General features: G+C 42.7%; 1 protein-coding gene across 6 annotated transcripts in view; it reads right to left on the bottom strand.

Moving 5' to 3' along the window:
- Positions 1 to 23,889, bottom strand: part of mast4 (microtubule associated serine/threonine kinase family member 4) — an 85,219-nt gene that overhangs the window by 18,466 nt on the left and 42,864 nt on the right. For 3 of the 6 annotated variants that reach the window (XM_056431807.1, XM_056431809.1, XM_056431812.1), the window contains 6 exons: positions 5,148 to 5,236; positions 3,263 to 3,332; positions 2,717 to 2,795; positions 743 to 897; positions 587 to 662; positions 288 to 497 (listed from right to left, as the gene is read on the bottom strand). In XM_056431807.1, the coding sequence (XP_056287782.1) occupies positions 288 to 497; positions 587 to 662; positions 743 to 897; positions 2,717 to 2,795; positions 3,263 to 3,332; positions 5,148 to 5,236 (679 nt within the window). Of the gene's footprint in view, positions 1 to 287; positions 498 to 586; positions 663 to 742; positions 898 to 2,716; positions 2,796 to 3,262; positions 3,333 to 5,147; positions 5,237 to 11,189; positions 11,583 to 16,544; positions 16,626 to 18,235; positions 23,529 to 23,889 lie in introns of those variants that run through there. The other 3 variants (XM_056431811.1, XM_056431810.1, XM_056431808.1) reach the window with 3 other exon arrangements.

Genomic DNA, 23,889 nt, shown 5'->3' with positions numbered 1-23,889 from the left:
CTGTTGTAGTGTGTCTTATCCTGTACTGTTTGTTTTGGTTCTAGTACAGTGAATCAAATGGTGAAATGTATGTTTTAACTGTAAAAAAATATATATATATTGTACTTTTTTGCACTGAACAACAGACTAAATATTTTTTGTATCCAGATGGTTTGAAAAGTCTTGAAGAATTCTGGGAATACTTCAAACGCTAATGAATTTTCTCTCAGATGTACGGATCTAAAACATTTATAACACTGTTTTCAACGTCCTTTAAATGAGATTTTGTGTGATTTATGGAGACGCACCTCTTGAACGAGCCTCTCCAGCTTATCGGTGAGCTCGCAGAAGTAGCTGGAGGTGACGAGTCCCAGCCGGCTCTTCTCCAGACAGTCCCGGGCCAGCTCGATTATCTGGTGGTGGGCAAAGCCGAGCACGCCATCTGCCAACGGGAGGACGCTCTCTGGAGAGTTGCTCCGGATGATGTCCTGAATCCTTTCCTCCATCTGAGCCGTGGCCTGCGGGAAGAAGGGGATGGCGTCACTTTGGCATAACGTGCGAGGTGATTAATGGCCAGACATGTCGCCAACATATCGCGAGCCCTTACCTTGGGAAACCGCTCCTTGTAGACGTGGTTCATCATGATAATCTCATGGTCGTAACATAATGGAGATCTCCCAGGGCTGAAAGAGATATTTGACGGTCAGTACCCGGGCGGCACCGACGGGTGTGCATTACCCACACCTGCCGAGGTCAAATGTACCTGAGGCTGCGCGAGCGGGGTCGCATGGCCGTCGCTCGGCGGCACTCCTCCCCGGAGATGCTCTCAGTGCAGAAGTGCTTGGAGAGGAAGTGCAGTTCGTCGGGCGTGGGCTGGAAGGGCAGCTGGTGCAGCTTCTCCTGTGATGAACAGGATGACTGGAAATGAAAACACATATATATTCAACATGAAAAGAAAAGAAAGGGTTGTTTTTGTGTGTAAATAAACATAACAACAAAAAAATGATATGCGTCGGCAATTTTCCCCTCAAATAACTGCAATATTTTTATGGAAATTGTTTGACATTTTTGGGAAGTTGTCTTCTTGGAGTTCGATGAGAATATCAAAAAAGTAACATAAAAATAAACTACATCTTGTCATTTTTACATTTCAGTTTTTGTAAATATTAAACTAACAATTAAATAAAGTGTCAGTGAGCTTCAGAGATGCTACTGGTAAGTGGCTAGCTGTTTCCAGTCGTTATGCTAAGCTAAATTAGCCTGTAACTTAGCTTAGCATGAGAGTGGTAACACTCATTACATTACATCACGTCATTTAGCAGACGCTTTTATCCAAAGCGACTTACAATAAGTGCATCAACCGAGAGTACAAACTCAGAACAACAAGAATCCAGAAAGTAACATTTCTTCAAGATACGAAAACTACAAAAGTACCATAAAGTGCCAAGAAAGGCAAACTACAAATATCTACAAAAAACTCCATTAAGTCTAACTGAGGAAAAACAACAAATGTATTTTTTATTCCAAATTATCAAACTATAGCTTTAACATAATCTAAGTACCCATGTGTATTGAGGAAACATAGTGACACACGGGACAGATCAAAACTAAATAACCATCAATTGTACACAAATTAAAATACAATGATTATGGTATTCATCGTGTATTTAACCAATCCCAGCGTTGCACTGAACTAGGAGCTTTAGCTGAGACCAAATCCTGTGTCTAGACTTGCTGAAGGCTGAGAAACAAGGCCGTGTTTCCTTCGATAGCTGGTGTGAATAGCAGGAAATGTAAACAAAAACCCTTTTAATCCCCCGACTCTCAGTAACCCCTGTGAATGCTGGTGTGAGCTGGCGTGCATTGTATACACATGCGCTCTGTCTGCTTCCTATAAACATGTCAGAGGGAAGGAAACGGAGCGAAATCACAGCCAGACACAATAAGAGAGTGGTGAGCGTGTGGGCGTCTCGTTTACTCCAGAACAAATAGTGCACCTCATCATGCAGTGTTTCATGAAGAGTGAACAAATACTGAACTCAACATTAATTCCCAATCATGTTTCAGCGTTCTGAATGTGGGTTTAACTGGTGCCGAGCGATTTATGGTTTATGGTATAAAAAAAAAAATCACAATTTGAAAAGAAATTGTGATTTTCAAAATCTGTATTCATTATCAATGTAATAATTAAAATATGACATAACAACATGCAATGTGAACAAGTTGACACCCGTTTCTGGTAAATTAACTCAGCTGTTAAAAGTGAAATGGAAATATTGGCTGTTTCCTGGTATAATCTGTGTATAATATATCTTTTTTTTCACGTTTTTTTTCTCAAGTCAAGATGACGCTGGTAAACAGAGTTGCAGAATCTCTTCCTGTTGAACTGTTATTCTGTTTTGTGTATATTTTGGATAGACATCTTATTAGTATTTCTGGATTAACATATACACTCTAAAGATCTGTCTTATCTCTTTAAAGTTTCATCACTTCATGTGATTGTTTAAAGCTTCTTCCCCGTAATGTCTGTGAAGTGAGACCTCCAAGATTCCTGTATCTGAGACGGTGGATCTTTCTGAACATCTTCTAGTAACGATTAGTACTGAAACAAAAACAACTGTCGGTCTTTAGCTTATAGAATATAAAATAATCACAAAAGGAGTTAGTCTTTCTTTGAAGTGCTCTGTAATGATGACATCGTTGGTTGTGGATGATGGGGTGACTGTTTGAGGCTTACAGAGACGGTGGAGCTGGGCGTGTTGGTTCCATATCCGGAGGAGGGAAGGGAGGCCAGCGACCAGCGGCGACCGTCAGTCCTGTCACACGGCAGAAACACAGTGAGAAGAAGAATGCGTCTCTGGAAACATGAAATGTGCAGCATTTCCACGTTTGCATTCCTACAATACGAAATGGGGTAACCTTCTCTTTGCTATCGTTTAAAATGAAATTAGAGAAAACAATAAGTGAACCGTCAGAGTCACTCGGGGGAGTTATGATAAATAAAGTCTACCAGTGACATGTGGGGGGTTATGAAACGGGGCGAATGAAAGCCTAACATGTGGACTGTGAATTATTATTAAAAAAATACACCATTACATGATATAGTGTTAAGAAATGGTATTAATAAATAAACGTATTCATGTTTTTGTCAGCAGAAATACACTTAAGAAGCGTAATAATAAGACTCACTTGGCTGCCACTGTTGAACGCCGACAACTCCAAACACACTATACTTTACTTTAAGCATCTGTTCAGCAGCAAATATGAATGTTTGTGTGAATACCTTCGTGCAAAAGAGAAATGAGCAGAGGCGCCCGGAGAGAAGTTTCTAGGACTGTCTTGAGGGCTCGTTCCTGCCGGAGAGACACAAAATAAAAACCTAATTTACAAAGGAAAACAAAACCGCAAGCAAGAAAACAACTCGACTATGATGTACATTTACTTTCAGTTCACAACATCAGAATCAAAACAGAAACACACACACACACACACAGGTAAGAATATTAATACAAGAGCAGAACTTCGTTTAGGAAAATAAGAAAGTGTATTTACTTACTAACAATAGCAGAAAGTAGGTAAAGCCGCAGAATGAGGACTGCACAGTTATGGCCAAATGATCATCACGATTATATTGATCAATATTGAGATCACAGTTATTCATGGAGTTCAGCATCTTTGACATTAAACAGAGCATTGTTTTCACTCTTTGCTGCCAATTAGCAAAACTGCGTAAAAAGTTAGGCTTAAATTTCTTCTCCAGTTTTCGTTTTTTTGCTCGTAAAATAAACATTAGAATACTTTTCTTCCGTGGAATGCAGCCGCAACGAGTAATTAATAGTTTATTTAATTGCCGGTCGCCTCAATCGAGATCATGCTTAATATTTGATTAATTGAGCCTGATGACGACTTCTTGTTGCTGCCATTCGAGGGCCAGAGAAGTGCTTTGCTGTAGTAAATTCTGGATGTTATGAAAGCACGTACAACACAAAAATTTGTTGCATAAAAAGGAGCGTATTTTCTCCGTATTACGCAATTGAAAGAAGTTGTTGAAACACACTTGATATGTCATTTATAAATGCTTTGAAGAGGATCACTTTGCACCTAAATAGAGAAGTACCTCCACTAGTTCCTCCAATAAACACGCAGGACTCTATTTAAACACATCTGTATTTCTGACGCTGTGGGGACTTTCTAAAACGACACCAATTAAGACAGTTTATTTTCCCCTTATGGTGCAGCTTTAATCAGAAATGTTCCATACTGGGGCACAATGACAGCGCCACCGAACCTCGTTAGTGCTCCTATTTAAATGGACTGTAATCTTAATCACAACCAATTACAGAGGAAATCCTGCACCTGAAGACACAGATTATCTCCCGAGTGCTAAGAACATTGTCTGAAATAAATAACAAGAATCGTTGTTCAAGGGAAAGGTTGCTTATGAAATAAATGAGTTTGATCGTCTATGAATGCGGAGCGACGGCCTGGAAATTCAGAAGCAAAACATTATTCATGTAGAAACCCTTTTAATTATTGTGTGTACTTCATCTCCCGGCTGTAAACAAGGAACTGAAAGGATGTTTTTCTCACCTTTGGTACCAATGTGACGGCTGAGCCACAGCGAGAGGTCGTCCCCGCGCTGAACACACTCATTACCAGTAACACTGAGGTTTTGGGATTCCATTTTAAAGACCGAGCCTCTTCCTCACAGACCTCGGCGCTGTGAGCCGAGGCTCTAACTCGGCTGACTCGAGGGCCAGGAAATAAAACGCCCCGTGGTCAATGAGGGCTGCCCTCCCTCTGCTCCTGTGCATTTCCTCTCTGCAGGCCACCACTTCCTCACCCGGCTCAATCACTGCCCTTTAACTCGTCACGATGCGGTTCGACTCCCAACAAAAACACAACAGAACTGACCAAGATGGAGACTTCTGCACCAGACGAGCACTTGTATGCTACGCTGTCAACACAAATGAATGTGGAAATGAATTATGCCTTCATTTATTCTACAATATCCATATCGTACGATAAGTGCTGGTTTCCGGCGGGAGGATTATGCTTCTACTGGCAGGTCCCAGTATTTTGCAGTGCGGCGAACATGACACAGGGGCGCAAAGACAGTGTTTACTCATGAATTAATAGACACGCACATGTGCTGAACAAACACTTACCCGTGAGAGATGAGAGGGGGGAGTGAGGTCGCGGTAAGCCTGAAGACTGACCGCTGCCGATCAGGCTTTTTCTGTTGCTCGTCCTGCAGCTATGAGAGAGACGGAGTCAAATATTCATGTTTCACCTCACTTAGAGCTTACCACTGAAGAGTGATTTATAACCACATTATCATACATTATAAAACGGATTAAAATGCATTATAAAAATATCATAATGTATTACAATTCAATATGTTATAATACACTCTGATGCTTGCATTAAAATGTCAGTGGGGGACTTCAATGTTTGCCTACAATCAGCAAATAGCTCCTGGTCTAAGGGATCAATTTTGTGGTTGTAATGTCACTTTTTAAATGTCACTTTTAATTTCCAGAAACGCGGTAAAAAAAATTACACTAATCACAAACACTCTGACTGGATACTCTATTACAATGTAATGTATTAACCTCTGCCCTCTCCTTTTTTTATGTTGATAACTTTTGATTTTTTTTACTGTAACTAATACTGTATATTCTACAACCTTATGTACAGTGTGTTTTTATATTTGTTTTAATTATTATAGTGTGTTTGTACCTCTGCAAAACAATTCCAATGTGTCTGGACTGTTGGTCTAGGCACAAATGTCAAATAGAAACCCTGAACCTTGAACCTTGGACCTTGAACCTTGAACCCTGGACCTTGAACCTTGGACCTTGGACCTTGGGCGTGGGTGAATCCCTGCTCTGCTTTTACATGTACGTCTGCGTGGATGTTCGTGGTTTCAGGGCTGCATTCAAATATTAAACCATTTGGATATTTATTTGTTGGGTATTTTTGACAATTGCCATTTGTCTCCAGACGGGATATCAGTTGCCAAATTACTGGGCTTCGTTAAATATTTACTGTCCTCTTCTGAAGAGATTGAGCACAGTTCCCGTGGCGGTGACACGCGATGCAAATTTCAAGAAAACATTCCCATATGTTTCCTCTTCTGTTATGATTGACGTTGTTCGCTCGCTCGCTTCTCACACCTGGAGAACTGCCAACTCATTTGTCCCGATGCTGCCGGGAAGCATCGGAAAAAAACCTTCATGCCTTCAGACAGATTAGTTTTAGACATCTAGAAAAAAGAAAAAAAATTATCACTAAAAACCAAAATGATTGAATCTCAAATATGTAACTTTATATTTTGAAAACTTTCTGGTTGTTTTGATTGAGTTTTTGTGGCAATTTTTTGGGGGAGACAATTTCAAGATGTCATTGTTCAGATCTTTAAATATGGCTGGTCACATTCGTATTAATACGCTATGATTGTATTGTATTTAGTATTTTGTTTACATTCCTGGACCATCCTGACGAGAATCCAAAACCAAGAACAGAGAAGCCGCCTTCATCTCTTTATGAACGCCGCTCTCACAGGAGCTCCGAGGCCGCTCGGAAACCGGGAGAATGAATATAACCACATGAATAAAAGTGTCAAAAGTAATTGGGAGTGGGAGGGGGGTAAATTAACAATATGTGTGTGTGTGTGTGTGTGTGTGTGTGTGTGTGTGTGTGTGTGTGTGTGTGTGTGTGTGTGTGTGTGTGTATTAGGGTATGCAGGTATGTGCATACAGGACTGTCTCAGAAAATTAGAATATTGTGATGAAGTTCTTTATTTTCTGTAATGCAATTTAAAAAACAAAAATGTCATGCATTCTGGATTCATTACAAATCAACTGAAATATTGCAAGCCTTTTATTCTGATTTATTGCTGATTATGGCTTACAGCTTAAGAAAACTCAAATATCCTATCTCTAAATATTAGAATATCATGAAAAAGTATACTAGTAGGGTATTAAACAAATCACTTGAATTGTCTAATTAACTCGAAACACCTGCAAGGGTTTCCTGAGCCTTGACAAACACTCAGCTGTTATAAATCTTATTTTTTTACTTGGTCTGAGGAAATATTAAAATTTTATGAGATAGGATTTTAGAGTTTTCTTAAGCTGTAAGCCATAATCAGCAATATTAAAAGAATAAAAGGCTTGCAATATTTCAGTTGATTTGTAATGAATCCAGAATGCATGACATTTTTGTTTTTTTAATTGCATTACAGAAAATAAAGAACTTTATCACAATATTCTAATTTTCTGAGACAGTCCTGTATATATGTTATATGTGTACAGGTTCTTGCATGTCTACCCGTATTTATATATATATATTCCTATATATTCTATTTTTATGTTTTTTGTCTGAGTACCTTTGTATACGTACAATGTGTACATCTTTTCTTTTGCATGTGCATATCTCGAAAACCTATAAAAGATTTGATCAAACGTTGGAAATTGTGTATTTGCCGGCCTGTAGATGAATTAAGCGACCCCCTAGTTACTCTTTGCAAGTATTCTTAACTTGTGTATTATGTGTACATTTGAACCGCCACATTGCCTGAAACCACACCGGGATGGATATTGTTTATTATTCCTCACCAGCTATAAGCTTTCAAGAAGACAATTCTGTTCACTAATTCCAATTAATCCCTTGGATGATTGTTTGTGCTCTTGGTGTAAATTACCGACGGGCAATTTTCCCACATAATTTGCCGCATGGTTTGAACGATGACTCCATATTCATCGGCAGAGGAGGCCTCGCTCCTGCTTCACGGTTGAGCAATCGGCCACACGCTGACGTCTGATGTGATGATGAATGCAGAGATAACAAATGCTCAGAAACTAAATATTAATCAATCAGTGGTAGAGGATGCAAACTCTTAATGATTCCATGAGTTGCAGAGACGATTTATGTCATTTGGATATTGAAGAAAGCAATGACCTTCAAGCAGAGGTCACTCATTTCTGAATTAAAAGTCATTACAGATGAGAAATAAAATGTGAAATGCAACTGATATGTTTGGATTTCATAGAATTCATATTCAAGCGTTATTTAATGTCACACACAGAAGCAAAAAAACATCCCAGAGCGAAGACAACTTTAACTTCTGAGCAAATTATATGATTTCTGTCAGTTCAGCTTCGGGAGAAGAACATTTTCATACGAACTGCATGGTTGGACAAAAGGGGGGGGGGGGGGGAACTCATATGCAATGGAGTAATTTGAGGTCAACGTTCATCTTTTTTAGGCACAAGAAACATCTGACAGATATTGGTCCTCGTGCAAGAATCAGTCAGATTTGTATCGTACAAGAGATTAAAGATTATTTCTGTCAATTTTCTTGAACTTTGAATTTCCTCCCCGCTCTCCAATTACATTCACGAGTGATCCAGACCAGTTGAAAAAGTCACGAGGTACGTGAACTTTGCATGTCTTAAATTTTTTTTAAAGAAACTTGAAACAGAAATCAGCTCAAGTAAAACCAAAGCAAACTGCATGCAAAAAAACAAACAAATTATTCAGATCGGTCATATTTATTTTTTCATCAACTTTTTGAAATCAATTTCATTTGCATATTTTGGAGAAAATATTATTACATTTTTTATAAATGTCTATTTCTGTGGCGCTGATCTGATCAACTCGTGTTCACTGCTGTTCTATTGATATTTTTGTGGGTATGGGGTCATCTAATACCACCGATGCCGTTAAACCCACTCATCTGTTCGTCTGTTATAAATAAAAGACTTTGGTAAAAATTAATTGTGAAGGAAACCTGCCCACAAACGAGCATTACAATTTAGTTTATTCGGGGCATGGATTCTCTAAATGATATAGTTTGTCCGGTTATGAGCAAACCTCACAGTAAAAGCAAATAGCTTCAGGACAAGAAAACTAATTTTTCTTTCTTTCATGCAGTTCAATAACTGTCAAAATAAGTTTCCCACGCTGCTCGTCGTCCACCGCAGGTCTGCCGCCCACATTGTCACGCCAAAAACACCGTGTCCATCTCCATAAATGAGAGGAGCAAACCAATATTTGAACTGAAATCCCACTCGTCCTCGTTTAGTCGAGTGCATCCGAGGGCTAACCTGCAGTCAAGAGCGTGGCCACGTGACGCCCATCATTCATCGTGACGGGGAGGGAGAGGATCATATCTGGTACACAGGTGCTACATCAAAGAGAATCAGATTTAACGAGATCTATTCATACCCGCTCACTGTGGATTAGGCCAAGAGGACGCCACCCGGATGCCCAATCAAGCCTCTTGTTGCCTCTCTCCCTCTCTCCCTCTCACCCTCTCACACTCCTGCCATTTGCAACATTTTAAACGCCTCTTGTTGAGTGGAGTGACATTCACGTGGGCCGTTTTTTAAACCACCGCTTTGGGGTTTCTTGACAATCCAAAACACAGCTCATCTGGCCATCTCCGCCACGTCTGGTGCCCAGCTGAGCCTGAGCCACCTCTGTGGCCAGAAAGGCTGAGAGAGACTCTAAAGGGAGGGGAAAGGAGCCCTGGGCGAAGATGATGGGGAGAAAGAAAGTAGGCCAGCGATGTACGCCGTACTGCAGATGGATCCATAGGAGGCTTTGTCGGTCTCGGCTTAATGCAAAACCCTCAGCCTCGTGAAATCTCCTCAAGCCAGAGGTCTTTTCTTCAAACGACAGAAAAATACATTTAAAAAAGGTGTTTATCAAAGTGAGAGAATCTTTCCACGTCATGGTTAAAGTATGTCATGCACGTCGTACCTGGACATTTAACTCATTTCCACACTGACCTACATTACTGCAACTCCTTTATTGTCACAAAGTAATCCAAATCTGTCAAAAACTATTTCTTAAGCCATCAGCGTGCTTACTTTATTTTGGGAACAGAGAGGCAGAAATAGATAAACGCCTTTGATTCACAACACTCCGATAACTCTCAGCGTGTCTGATCCTGACCCACGCCAACCAGCGAGAGCCACCATTCATCTCTTCTTCCCACTTCTGGGAGCGTTGCTCCCTCGTCAGAGCCGTCAAGTGAGCTGACAGAGCACAACGCCACATAAATCGCTGCTGACGAACCCAAATTCAACGTCACTCACATGACACACGAGGCTATTAATAGTATTTAAAAACATGCTGCTTGGGTGGAAGCAGAGCAGCTCTGAAGACGGCTTTTCTACATCTGAGGATGTACAGTATTAGCTCTTCAGGAGATTATGTTTTCACATTAAGTGCGTCGCATATTCAACTGTGTACCTAATGGTAATACATATGGTTAATATAGCTTATATATTTGCATTGTGTACTTGAATGTACATTGTCTTGTTTAAATATTGGGAGCATATATCAGAATCTGATCATAACAAAAAGAAAGAGTTATACTTAAAAAGGAGGGCAGTCATTACAGTTTTTAGGGAATAACTTGAAACCCTTAAATTAAACTGACCCTCTGTGAGTCAGCAATTTATTCACAGACACAAACACACAGCAGAAAAACGTGGCTGTGATCTCAGACTGTGATTTACTTCACAGCGCGAGACTCGAGATCTGACAGCGGTTTTCAAATATGAAACAATATTTACGCACGACGTCCAAAACGCAGCCAGTATTTCATGTTCGGGGACGGGGATTAAAGATAAGTATCGCTTATATCGGAGTCACCACACCATGTGCAGAAGAACTGTCATCAAGTGGATTAGCTCTGAACCAGGAGCTAAACACACAAAGGGAAATAGAACGCATGAAACATTTAGATGCAGTAGTTTGTTGAAACCACCACATGCCAAGGCGTGGGACAGAAACTGCAACAACAACAACAACAACAATCAGTGACGGACATTTAGTAAACAATCAGCGTTTCCACTTTCCAACTCTTAATTAAGGGGGGCGGCGTAAAGGAGGAAGTGCACATCCTGTGCCAGGAACACGAGACGGCCTCAACAATTAACTTTAAATTACCATTTGACTCACAAAGCAAAGAACGCACAATAGGCTAGAAGGCAACACCCAGCTTCGAATGCATGCTGATGGCATATTCTAAAACACACGGAGGACCATCCCATCCAGAAAACGACACAACCGATACTCCTTTGGGAGGATGATAACCGTTTAGCTCGGGCAGATTGGTGGTCATTTGCAAAGAAGCGCGTCTATAAGGCGACACGCAATACGGCAATGCTTCAAACTGTTTTGAAGGTTACCTCTTGGACCGGCGCAGACGGGCGCCACTGAAGAAATGTGGCGTGTTAAAGTTGGACAGCACCGTCCACGGGCTGGAATCAGACATCGTGTCCGAGTCATGCCACAGAGGGAGGTGCAGAGGCGGCTTCCGGAGACCGGGCGAGGAGAAGCGACGGCTTTCGGGGTTCAGGGGGAAGCGACCTCCGGAGGAGGAGGAGGAGGAGTCCGGACAAGTACCCCGACAGCAGCTCTCCTGGGGTCCAAACTTCCTGTGCACAGGCACATCTGCAGCCAGCTGCGGCATGAACACACAACGGCAGAGAGGACGCCTTGACCTCCGCTGTCCTCAAAGGAGAAAAAGTAATCCAGGGAGGAGGGTCCTGAAAGGCACACAGAGTGTGTGTGTGTGTGTGTGTGTGTGTGAGATCCAGGTCAGGCGTCGTCAGCCTCCACTGTTACAGGGGAAACGACACCCAACACCGACTGACTGTGTCCCGCCCCCCCCCCCCCTTTCACTGCGACTGTGCTCCGTATCCCAAACGCTTCACCCTGCTCAACATGCTTCATATCACGTAACCGGCATCTACCACTTCGCATCCTGTGCAGGGGGGGGTTGCGAGTCAGCAGGGGTGCTGCATCGTCAGCAGACGCTGCCGCGCACTTGCAGCTTTCCCAGACTGGCACCCCTCCAGATGTTGGGTGGGTCAGTGTATTAAGAAGGGATCTTCTTGAAATGGAAATGGTTTTCTTTTGCGTTGGAAATCATCTGCTGCCGCGAAGATTATCCCCGGCAGCCCGGCTTCATTCATTGGACGGGAGCCTCACCTTAACTTCCTCACCTTTGATCCTTGAGTCGTGTTATCTGGCCGAACACAAACGGCGACTAAAAAAATGATCTGAAGTTTTATCCTTGTTTACGACGTCCAAATATTGCCACACAGCGATTAAGAAAGCACTTAAAACTGTGAGAAAGTGACATTTTTAAAAAAAAGTTTGGAAGAGCTGCACGCGAAGAGTTTTTTTTTTGCCACTTGGGTGATGAATTTGGCTCGAGAGTCCTGCGCGTACGTGAGAGTTCAGAGTCAGCTGAGCGAGCGGACAGCACGACGACACATTCTCCCGAGTAGCCGTCGGGGCTTTCAAACTAAACAATACGCCGAACCACCCGCACCAAGAACCCACCGCTGGGCTCCAGGCATTGATTACTGGCCTCCAACGGACGTTCCCCCACGGGAGAGAGCAAAGTTCAGCCCTGCAGATACTCGGCCGCGCTGCTAGAACAGAACACGAGAGCGGCGATAAGAGGGAGTGTGTGCGGAGTCTGAGCGCGCTGCTCTCACATGATTGATGGAGTGAGGTCGACGTGTTACTTTACTTTCTCCATCCAGCCTCAAAACATTCATGGGGTCTTATCGGGCTTTACAGAAATAGAAAAAAACGACCTTGTGCGAGCAAACGAAAACCAAGATAAATGCAACTGGCATTAAAAAAATTATCTTCAATAACCCAATTTTATATTTATGGTCAACAAATTAGATAATCGAATACCTGCATAAAAAAAAAAAATGCAAAATAGCAAAAACCAGCTGGTTCCACATTCTCTCGTGTGAATATTTTCGACTTTTCTTTAAACTGTTAAAATATGTCAACTTGGAATTTATTCGAAACAAAGATGACAATTTGTTCCCATTTTCTGACATTTTAAAAGCACCAAAACCAAGCGATTCACCAAATAATTGAGAAAGTCAGTATCAGATATTGTTAATAATTATAATTTTCTAAAGCGCTACTCCCAAATAATTGTTGATCCCGATTCACTGGAGGTGCGTTCGTCCAACGCGTCTCTGATAAATTGCCTCTTCGGCATGTCTGGCATGACAAATAACGGGCTCATTGTTCGCCGCTGATTTGTTTTTTCTCGCCCCATCTTTTGAAAAGTGATCGTTAGTCTGGAGGGATGGTTCACACGAGAAAACTAAAACACGTAGTTTTCCTCTCACCCTTCGTATTTCATCGACGCCGCTTTAAAGCTTCAGCATTTCAGAAGCGACGCCGACTCTAAAGCACAAATACACAAGATGTCAGGATGACCTTGGGAGGTCAAGACAAACAGACCACCACCGTGGTCATTAGGACGGGACCGAGATCACTGGTTTCAATGACTTGCCGAGAGCTTTTTGCCTGGGAGGGACTCTGAAGCTCAGGAAGAGAGATGCCGAGCGAAAAGGGCCACGACCGGCACAGAACCCGCTGGTTCTCCGAACGAGATAAAAGTGTCGCACAAAGCCATTTTGCCGGCATTGAGTCACCGTGTGTGGCTCCGTCCGGGCTCCCCACGGGCCAGAGCGACAGCCTTCACTCTAATTATGGCTCTGCTCCGGTTATGCGCTCCACATAAGAAACGATGGCTCAAAGTCAAAGTAGCTCAGAGGAGGCGGAACAGGGAGGTCACCGGCTGCAGCGGCACGACAAGCAGAACAACTCGAGAGCCACAACGTAAACAAAACAAACAAAAAACAGGACATTTGTGGTTATTACGGTATTCATTGACAGTATTGACATGTTGACATGCAGTACTTCTGTGTGCAGAGAAAAAGATCAGTGTTACTGTCTTCACAATCTATAAAACTGTTGAGAGCTATCATATAAAATCATAACTGGAATAAAATGAATTAGCACAAGCGGGAATCTGTTATCTTGGGAAAGGTCGGCATATTTTGTGGAAGCACTTTCTACTCTGATAAGTGATAGGAAATATAAAAGCTGGAAAATAAAAACACAACTGGGTTCATGGGAATGAGTTCAAGGTGAAAACGTGATGTTGTTAAAAATGAAACATTCCCCGTTTCTCGCCAAAAATTGTGTGTGTGGTGATGATTTTACAAACATAGTGAATGTAACGTTGGGTCAAACTGAAAAATAAATATGCAGAGAGAAAGAGAGAGGGGGAGAGGGAGAGAGAGAGAGAGACACTGTGTCCTAACATAAACAACCCATGTACCGACCAGCTGTGTGCTGCAGGTCAATCTGTAGATGCTTACGAGATGATTTTCTTCCATCGTGTCTACTTTTAAAACATTTTATGTTGTGATATTCACTGGAAATCACAGACAATAAAGTCCACAGAAAGTAGGAAAACATTCCGTCGATTTCCCTCCGGCTGCCACATAATTCATGTTTTTGTAGTGAAACGAGAAGATATTACAAATCATCATGTCAGCGGTTCAGAGCCGCGTAGTGCTGCGTCTTCTCGCGGCCAGACACGACACGGCGGCGTGGACATAATGCACAAAATATGTTTCTTTAAAACAAATATTTAAACCTTCATTTCTTGCCAATTTTCGCAGCCCTGTCGTGCATGTGCGAGATCCGCTGGCAAAAGCATACAAAATGTTCAAGAATCAAGAGTCTCAACTTTGCTGAAAGCTTCCGGTGTTGGCCAATCACGGACAAGTAAGCACACGATTCAATTCAATTCAGTTTATTTGTATAGCTCAATTTCACAAATTACAAATTTGTCTCGGAGTGCTTACGAGTGGAAGATTACTCTGTGACTTATGAACCTTCGTGTCACCATCGTCACAACGAAAGATGAACATACTTCCCAGATTGTTTGAGTGTCTGATACACATTTGAACTCATGAAGTAACACTAATACTGCATCTATGCACTCTCGCCTGTCATGGTTCTCAGTTGAAACTCAACTTCACTTTTGTCTTCTCATGTTTTTCAGGAAAGTAGTATTTAATCAGACACCGGTATATTTCTTCAATCAGTTACAATACACATTTAACAGACATAACCATAACACAAGGAATGCTAGTTTAGGTCAATTGATACCGCCAACCCCAAGAACTAACCTCCTCAAACGTACTGTTATCTATCGTGCAATTACCACTTGGAACTTACTACCTCCTCGTTTAACTCACATGAGTAATAATTTGTCATTCAAAAAACAATTAAAGGCGCACCTAAGAACATTCACCACTTGACGTATTCTATTGCTTTTTAGTCATCTGATTTTCTTTTTCTTTGTATGAATTAAGTTGAATTGCATAACATATATCTTATCCTTCGACTGTACTGTGCATCTGACTGCACTATTTTTTTAACTGTTGGTTTCACGATATGTTTTGTATGTTTTTGTATGTATTGTATTTTGTCCTTTCTGTGGACCCCAGGAAGATTAGCGGTCAATAAGGCGTCAGCTAATGGGGATCCAATAAATAAACAAATAAACAAATAACCCTGTTACTGTAACTGCACTTACTGGATCATATTGCATGTCAGCGGCACCTGAAACAACAAGCCTTGAAACTCTCAGTATCTTGTGTTTTTCCTTAACACAGAGCTGTTTTCAACGTGAATAACCACTAGATCTGAGAGTATGAGCCACCTTTTCACTGCGATGTCCCCGGGACATTAAAAAACACAATTGTGCAAAGTGCTGCTGTCAAATGGTCCTGTTGATGCTCCAACACTGTGGCCCGGTAAAGGGTAATGTCCTCAATAGATTAAAGGTCACTCATCTCTGTACTTTACGAATTGGTACATGATGGAATAAACACAGAAATGGTCAATAAAAAGCCCTCTCCACAGTCTTGTATGGCGCTGACTCACTTAAATGCCCGCTGAGCAGAGGAAGAGCGGGTCAGAGGAGACATGGGTGGGTGTTTCGTGCTCTCCATTGAGACTGAAAAGTCTTCAATATTGAGTGTTTTGAAAGAGCTGGAGAAAAGAAACTATTTCTCTTGACCGAATCAGAAGCGGCTCAAATAAAGTCAACGCACCCGCCAAAAAAGGACAGACTGTGACTATCCGTTAAATTCTTGAGCAGTGAGCTTTGTACTTCTAAAAGTTTCTGAAGCAGTTAGGTCCAAATTGAACAGCGTCTAAAAGGTTTGATACACACACACAAAGAAATAATCTCAGTGACGCGAGGATAAAAGTCTGGATGTTCACCAAATAATCCGAACAGCCGCAAAGATTTCAAAATACTAATCATAAAACGGTCGAGAAATCTAAAACTAGCTTTTCCCCCGTTTTCAATATATGAATCAATCCAGCCGGGATTCAGACGGCTCGAGACCATTCTTCACTTTGATGTACTGCAAATGGCACAAATCCTACTTAGCACATGAAAGAGGAGCATAAACCTCAGAACAGAGAGGAGCAAGATGGGAGGGAGGGAGGAGGAGTAGGAGGAGGAGGGGGGTTGACACCATCAACATTATATAAGTGTCCTCCTCTTTCAATGTCATTTCAATGGCACATGGTTTTTCGGGGTGGCAAACGGCGTTGTACGACGCACGATGACTGGACCGACCCGGCCGCGCACCGACAGGCCTCCACAACAACAAAAGACTCTCGCTTACCTCCAAAAATGAAACGCGTGCAGCGGGCTGCAAGGACTGCAGGGGCTAGTGGGAGTGGGGCTCAAGCTTCGGGGAGTCAGGCTGCAAGTTAAACGGAGTGGAGTGAATAGTTGTATTTCATCACACACATGACAGACCCCCACACACACACACACACACACACACACACGCACACGCACACACACACACACACACACACACACACACACACACACACACACACACACACACACACACACACACACACACGCACACGCACACGCAGCATGCCCACATTAAGATTAATGATCCCCGTCAGATGAAGCAAACTGTGTTTAAGGAGCAGGTTCCCGTGGTTTCCATCTGGTTGACATTGGGGGTGTCACATAGGTTGCTTCAATTCAGACTAAAATTTTAAAAAAGATGACGTGCTCAAAAGCTACAGATTATCTAACTGCAGATTAACCTAATTTCATACGCGTGATAGGGTTGGACATATCTGAGGCCGACTGATATCACCGGGTGATGTCATGGATGGAGCCTTGAACGGTGGCACTGCAGCGCATGAGGTCACATAGAGGAGAGCAACTTTTACTGCAGATGCGGCCCAAAATACCCTTTTTAAAGGATACGTCTGGTGATTCTTCTACATTTCTCTTATTATTAAGACATTCCATGAAAAGACCAAACCAAAACTATGAATGTATCCCACTGACGAGAACCGCTGATCCAAAGGCTGATACAAGTCTTTGGAGCATCATTGTTGACACTGAAGATAGACAAATGATCTCTAATATTACAGTAGCCTGTTGTTTAAGGGGAATTATGAAATCTATAATCTTAAATGAGATAATGTCTTCAGTAGGAAGCGCTGAGGAGGTCACATGTTGATTTTAGTCTTTTCATAGGATTTGTTGACAATTAGAACAAATATGTTTGGAAATGTGTATAGACTCTACATATAAATAATGGTTGAGGTTAATTTAATGTATTCACTCATTAATCCAATGGTGTGCTCTGAATTTCAACCATAACAAATACCCCGTTGGCCTAAATAAATAAATAATCAAGATGACTGTAGCTTTAATGAAAGGGGAAACCTGCAAAGTAAACACAGCGATTCACTGGAGTCATGATCACATCCAACAAACACTCATCATCAGTGTGTTATGAGCGTGCGTGTGCGTGTGTGTGTGTGTGTGTGTGTCTGTCTGTGTGTGTGTGGTTCCTTCGTATGCACAGTGTGAATGTAAGTGTGTCAGGCCAGCAAAGAAAGCATGTTGTGCAGTTGCGGCACTCCTTTGCGTGACACGATATCTGGCTGTCCATCACACACAAGCATGTAAACAAAAATGCGGGAACACACACACACACACACACAAGCATGAAAACTAAAATGTGTGAGAACACATGCGCACATGCGCACACACACATACACACGAAGCACGAAAACAAAAATGAACACACACGCGCACACACACACACACACACACACACAAGTAAGCCTCTGTTACAGAGCTGTGAAGGATTTGTCGTTAGACTTCCTGCTGCAGATGCTGATGATGATACTGCTGATGCTAATGCTAATGCTAACGCCGCACAGGCAACAGTGAAAGGCAGCCACACACACACACACACACACGACACAGAGATGAAGCCACAGACTGCAGGGGAGCTGCCTCCCCGGTGGGATAACGGAGGGGAATACTCACTCTAGCGTCAGCCCCGGAATTCTCAGCCTCTCCCGCTGGGCTTTCATGGTTGAACTGTGCTCGTTGGCTCTATTGTGGTCATGATCGTGCATTCACTCTGCCCGTCTGCCCGTCTGCCTGCCTGCCTCCCGCCCTCCCGCACTGACAAAGAGCCAAACGCAGCCACCGCCGTGCGACGAGACGGATTGGTTTTCCTCTCCCCCCACAGAAAGGGAGGGGGTAAAAAGAAAAAAGAAAGCACAGGAAAAGGGGGCTACGGTTTTGGTCTTTCTAGTTCCCACCTTGAAGCTGTCAAATAAGATCCTGAGTAGCCTGCGAAGGGCACGGAGGCAAGACAATTCCCTCCTCTAAAACCAGCTCCCTCAAAAAACCCATGCACATATACCCCCCCCCCCTTTTTTTCCACCTCCACCAGCTGGTGACTTGCTACGTAGCAGAAATGAAAGCAATAAATTCAATCTGCATATCGTCTTCCCCCTCCTTGAGGCGCAGTCACCTCGTCAGGACGCTAAACACGGTGCAACGGGGATGATGTCATCTTCTAAAAGAAAAACATAATGCACCACCACCTGTCACTCCACGTCAGTCAAGTGCACAGTGAGACGGAACACACTCGCACCTGGCTACAGGTCCTTGTTGTACAATAGAATCGGGGGGGAATAAATGTATAGAGAAGAGCTAAAACATGCATCCCTGCGGTGGCGTTCGTTTGTAACATTTAAAAAGCCGACGGGCGAGTGGGAGAATGAGCCGAGCTTCAGAGACTGAACCCCGGAGTCGTGGAGCACGATGACGCGGCAGAGGGTCCTCGCCCCTGCGGGGATTCAAAAGCTGCTGCGTATCATTTGTAAAAAAAAATTTTTTACAAAAAACACCCATGATGCATTTCATCCCCATGTATCGTTGCAGAAAGCTCCATCAACATCGCGAGGAGAAAATAAAACATTAACCAATGACGGATGTCAATGAATCATGACTGTCGAAAGTGCTGCCTAGCAAAATGTGGAGTGTGTGTACTGAGTCAGTCAAACACTCGGTTGCTGCTGCACTCCCTACCTCACTCCCTCACTCCCTCCCTCACTCCTTCACTCCTTCACTCCTTCACTCCTTCACTCCTTCACTCCTTCACACCTTCACTCACTCATCCGGTACGCCAATGAATTCTTTATCACTTTGATCATGTTTGCAGACGACACCGAACACGGCATGAACCAGCGAACCAGTGGGGGAGGGGCAGCAACCGGAAGCAGAAGAAGATGCATCTCGAGCAAAGCCGCTCGAGACTCAGCTGCAAACTTCGGCTACACAATGTGGCCCCGTACGGTGTCCGGTCACTTTCAGACAGTTTCACTCAGTTTGTTTTACTCAGATACGTTTTTCCATCATGCATTGTGAGTTCAATCAGGAGAAACGAAATTGTTTGAATCAGAGCTTTTAAAAAAGGAAGAAACGGAAACATCTGACCCTTGAACCTCCTGTCAGCACCTTCTTTGTAAAAGTCGCGGGCATATTGCGACAACTTGAGAAAACGTACCAGGATGTACGATCAGAGGCGACGAGCAAACAGTCTCCACTCTGTCCTGAAATCAGCCTCGCTCCTCATACAGAGGCCTTCACACATCGACACTCACCTTGAGGCGACATCCACAGGGTTCTTACACATTTTGACCAATGGATTTCCAGGACTTTTCCATGACTTTAAACCAAATTTCCATGACCAAACGAAAATCTCAGTATAAACATGAAAACTGTAGAAAATGTTGCGTATTGAGAGCTATCGCTGGCTTATATTTTGAGCGTCTTTCTTTAAAAAAATATATTAATTATTTCAAACTCGGTGTAAATGAACATGTGATTTTAACAAATTTCCATGATTTTCCCAAAACTTTTATGATTTAAGTTTTTTCCATGACTTCTCCAGGCCTGGAAATGACCATTTTAAAATTCCATGACTTTTCCAGGTTTTCCATGACCGTACAAACCCTGCATCCACATCAATACCTTTTCATTTAAAAAACGTTTGATACATTTACGCCTAGCATCCACATTAGTGCTTCCGTGTCCTTAAAACAGAGGTTTAAAAAGAATAATTCTGTTTTAGTTTGAAAAACTTTTTGTTCATCACGTGACACTTTTCCATAAACAAAAACAACGTCAGCTTTGGCTACCGGCGGTTGATTAAACACGGGTAACGAAAGCTAAGCTTTTAAGTTCGTCCTGCATGTGCCAGAGGGAAGTGTGATTACGACGAGACCCTCTACAGGAGGGAGGTCAACCTTCTGACCACGTGGTGCGGAGCCAACAACCTCCTGCTCAACAACAGCAAGACCAAAGAGATCGTTGTTGACTTCCGGAAAGGCCACACCCATCACCCACCACTGACCATCAACGGTGTGGACATTGAGCAGGTCAGCAGCACCAAATTCCTGGGGGTGGAAATCAGTGAGGACCTCTCGTGGACAGCAAACACTACATCGCTGGCAAAGAAAGCACAGAGGCGCCTCTACTTCCTCCGGAAACTGAAGAAAGCAGGGAGCCCCCCATCCATCATGTGCACCTTCTACCGCGGCACCATCGAGAGCATCCTGACCAACTGCATCACTGTGTGGGGCGGAAGCTGCACAGACCACAGCAGGAACGCCCTGCAGCGCATAGTGAAGGCAGCTGGAAGGATCATGGGTGCCTCACTCCCCCCCCTCCCATCCCTGCAGGACATATACAACACCCGCCTCACCCGCAAAGCGACCTCGATTGTGAGTGACCCCTGCCACCCCTCACACGGTCTCTTCAGCCTCCTGCCCTCTGGGAGGAGATACCGGAGCCTCCGGGCTCACACCACCAGGCTGTCCAACAGCTTCATCCACCAGGCTGTCAGGAAGCTGAACTCTCTCCCCATCCTCCCACTCCGTCCTCTTTCAGACTCGCATGTCTGAATGCTGCTAGCACAATTTAAGTTGTCTATATGTTTACATGTTTCTTACTATTTTTGCACTTTATGTTGTCTATGCACTTTATGTTGTCTATATGTTCACAAGTTTTTTACTATTTTTGCACTCTATGTTGTCTATATGTTGCACAATTCACTTTATGTTGGACAGAAGAGAAACGCAATTTCGATCTTCTGTATGTTTGCACATATGGAAAATTGACAAATAAAACTGACTTTGACTTTGACTTTGATTTGTGATAATTATCGTGCCGAGCGGCGTTATCAGATTCTTCTGAAGGAAGGCGACTCGCCAGGTTCTGCATGAGAATACACAACTGCTCCTGTACCTGTGAATAACGATGCGTGACTCGCAGCACGGCGCTGCTTTTGTTCCGCTTGAATTGGTTTGAAATCAGGTCAATAATAATTATCTGTTCATTGTTCATTCTTATCTTCAACCGTTTGGAGCTACAGGATCTGGACTTAAGTTTCTTTTGTAAACATCTAAGGCTTCTAAATATAAATCTGTATCTCAGTGCTTTTATTCAACTTGCATTAAGACATGTGTGGCCACTAGGGGGCAGTGCAACAAGAACCAGAAAAGAAAGTGTGTGCTGCAAATACAAAACAATGAAGGGACAAAGCTCTGTGGTAATAATTATGCTACAAGCGACTCTTTCCTCACTGAGCATGTATTCCATAAACAATGGACCCGTATTGGTTTGTGCAGCGACATTTGAAATCTGCAGCAACAATGTTGAAAAGGTGAAAGAGATGCTGTGGAGGCAAATCAGCCTGTGAGAAAAGTGTGAACTGATTGATTTAAATGCATAAAACATGAGAAACATTGGTTATTTAAAGAGGATGAGGCCCATCAGGATTAGTGGTGTTGCATACCACTGATACATCGATAATATGAGGGTATAATTATGCAAGTATACCTTTGTTAAAGCAATTCACTTTTAATTCCTAAAAATACAAATAAAATAGATGAAATAAATTAAATAAATTAAAAATGAATAACATTGATCAAATTAATAAAAATGTATAACATTCATTTAAAAAAAATTTAAACAGGACGATTAACACACATTTGCTGTTATTTTTAAATATTTTTTCTGAAATATCGTTGACATTCTTTTGTATACGAACACAACGGGCAATGTTACGTAAGGCTCCATAAAATGTGGAATATAATAACTATTGTGACCAGCCTAGTTTAAGTTCATTGGCTGATAATTTCAGTAATAGCAAGATATTTGTCATACTCGAAAAAAAAGAGTTAGTGTCTAAATAAAAAATGACTCATAAATATAAAAAGGTAAATGTCCAACCTCTGACAACAACAACTTCATCTGCACTTCATGAAGGTGTCGCTGACAACATGTGTTGAATTGAGTATAACCGTAAAACGACCACGTAACAGAACCTCCCGTCAACAATTTCTCGTTCATATCCCGTTGCACGGGGAAGCAGCTGATGCCGTTGGACAGCACAACAACGCCGGCCGGAGCCGAGAACTCGGAATCTCACAAAAATGTCCCAACAACTCGATATGAGTCCACCTTGAGTTGCCAATTTCTTTTATTGGACCCAGCCAAAGACTCCCAGTTGTTAAGGTCAGCCTATAAATAGGGCCAGAGGGACTCACGATAAAAACAACTCCACAGATAACGACATCGAAAAAAGTTGCAACCCAACTCTTTCTTGCGGCCGTGGAAATTGAAATAATAAATCTCCAAGATTGATAACGAGTTGGTGGAAAAGGCCGACCCCGGTCATACTGACCCCGGTCATAACGACTACTCTAAATATAAACCGGTGCAGTTTATGATCTCACTGCAGCCCATTAGTAATTGCTCACCTCTATTACACTGGGTGCCCCCTCTGGTGAGGTGCAAGCGACAGCAGCAAGGTGTCAAAGGTCAATATTTCCCTTCCGCCATAAAATGTGTCAAATCAGAGCAAAATGAACAACCAGGAAGTCTATTAAGCCTTCACCTGGCTATAAAAGATGAATTTCATCATCGTTATTATACGGTGGCACATGCAAAGAGACTCAACAGGTGAATTTAAAAAAAACATCTTCACCATTCTTGAAACGTAAACTGAATTTCTATTTCCACATGAGATCTGAACTCTAAGCACTGAGGAGCAGTGGGCGGCTGTCGAGCACCCAGGGGAGATACCCGCTCCCCCCCCCCGAGCCACAGACAACCCAACACATGCGCAGCATGAAGAAAACATCCGCACCAACTTGACGACACAGAAACCAAATCATCAATTTGATGTCACATGCACAATATCTATAAAAAGTTTTTTTTCCCCAGGGGACACTAAAAAGTGTTGCACACGGCTGGAACACGCTGATAGGTGATGGACTTATTGTGATCGCGATATTCAGATATTAACGCATCGCCGACTTCAATAAGTTCACTGCATGTGCTGCATGTCCCAACCGTGTGCGTCACTTTTTAGTGTCCCCTGGAAACACTACCCCTTTTGTCCACAGGGACACACAGGGACACACCAACATCCACTCAAAAGAAAAGTTCATTGTTCACGGTGCGTTGAGCTCGACCGTATTAATAATTAGAAATGTGACCAACCAGACAACAAAACAGACCATTATACAAACAGACAGTAATGAATTATGTATTTCACTCTGTTTTCCATAATGCGGCGGAACAAATGCAAATTCATCCACTTCTTGATCTGAGAGCAA

Source organism: Pseudoliparis swirei, chromosome 15 (genome assembly GCF_029220125.1).
Source record: "Pseudoliparis swirei isolate HS2019 ecotype Mariana Trench chromosome 15, NWPU_hadal_v1, whole genome shotgun sequence".
NCBI classification, from domain to species: Eukaryota; Metazoa; Chordata; class Actinopteri; order Perciformes; family Liparidae; genus Pseudoliparis; species Pseudoliparis swirei.
This window is presented reverse-complemented; position numbering and strand designations above follow the sequence as displayed.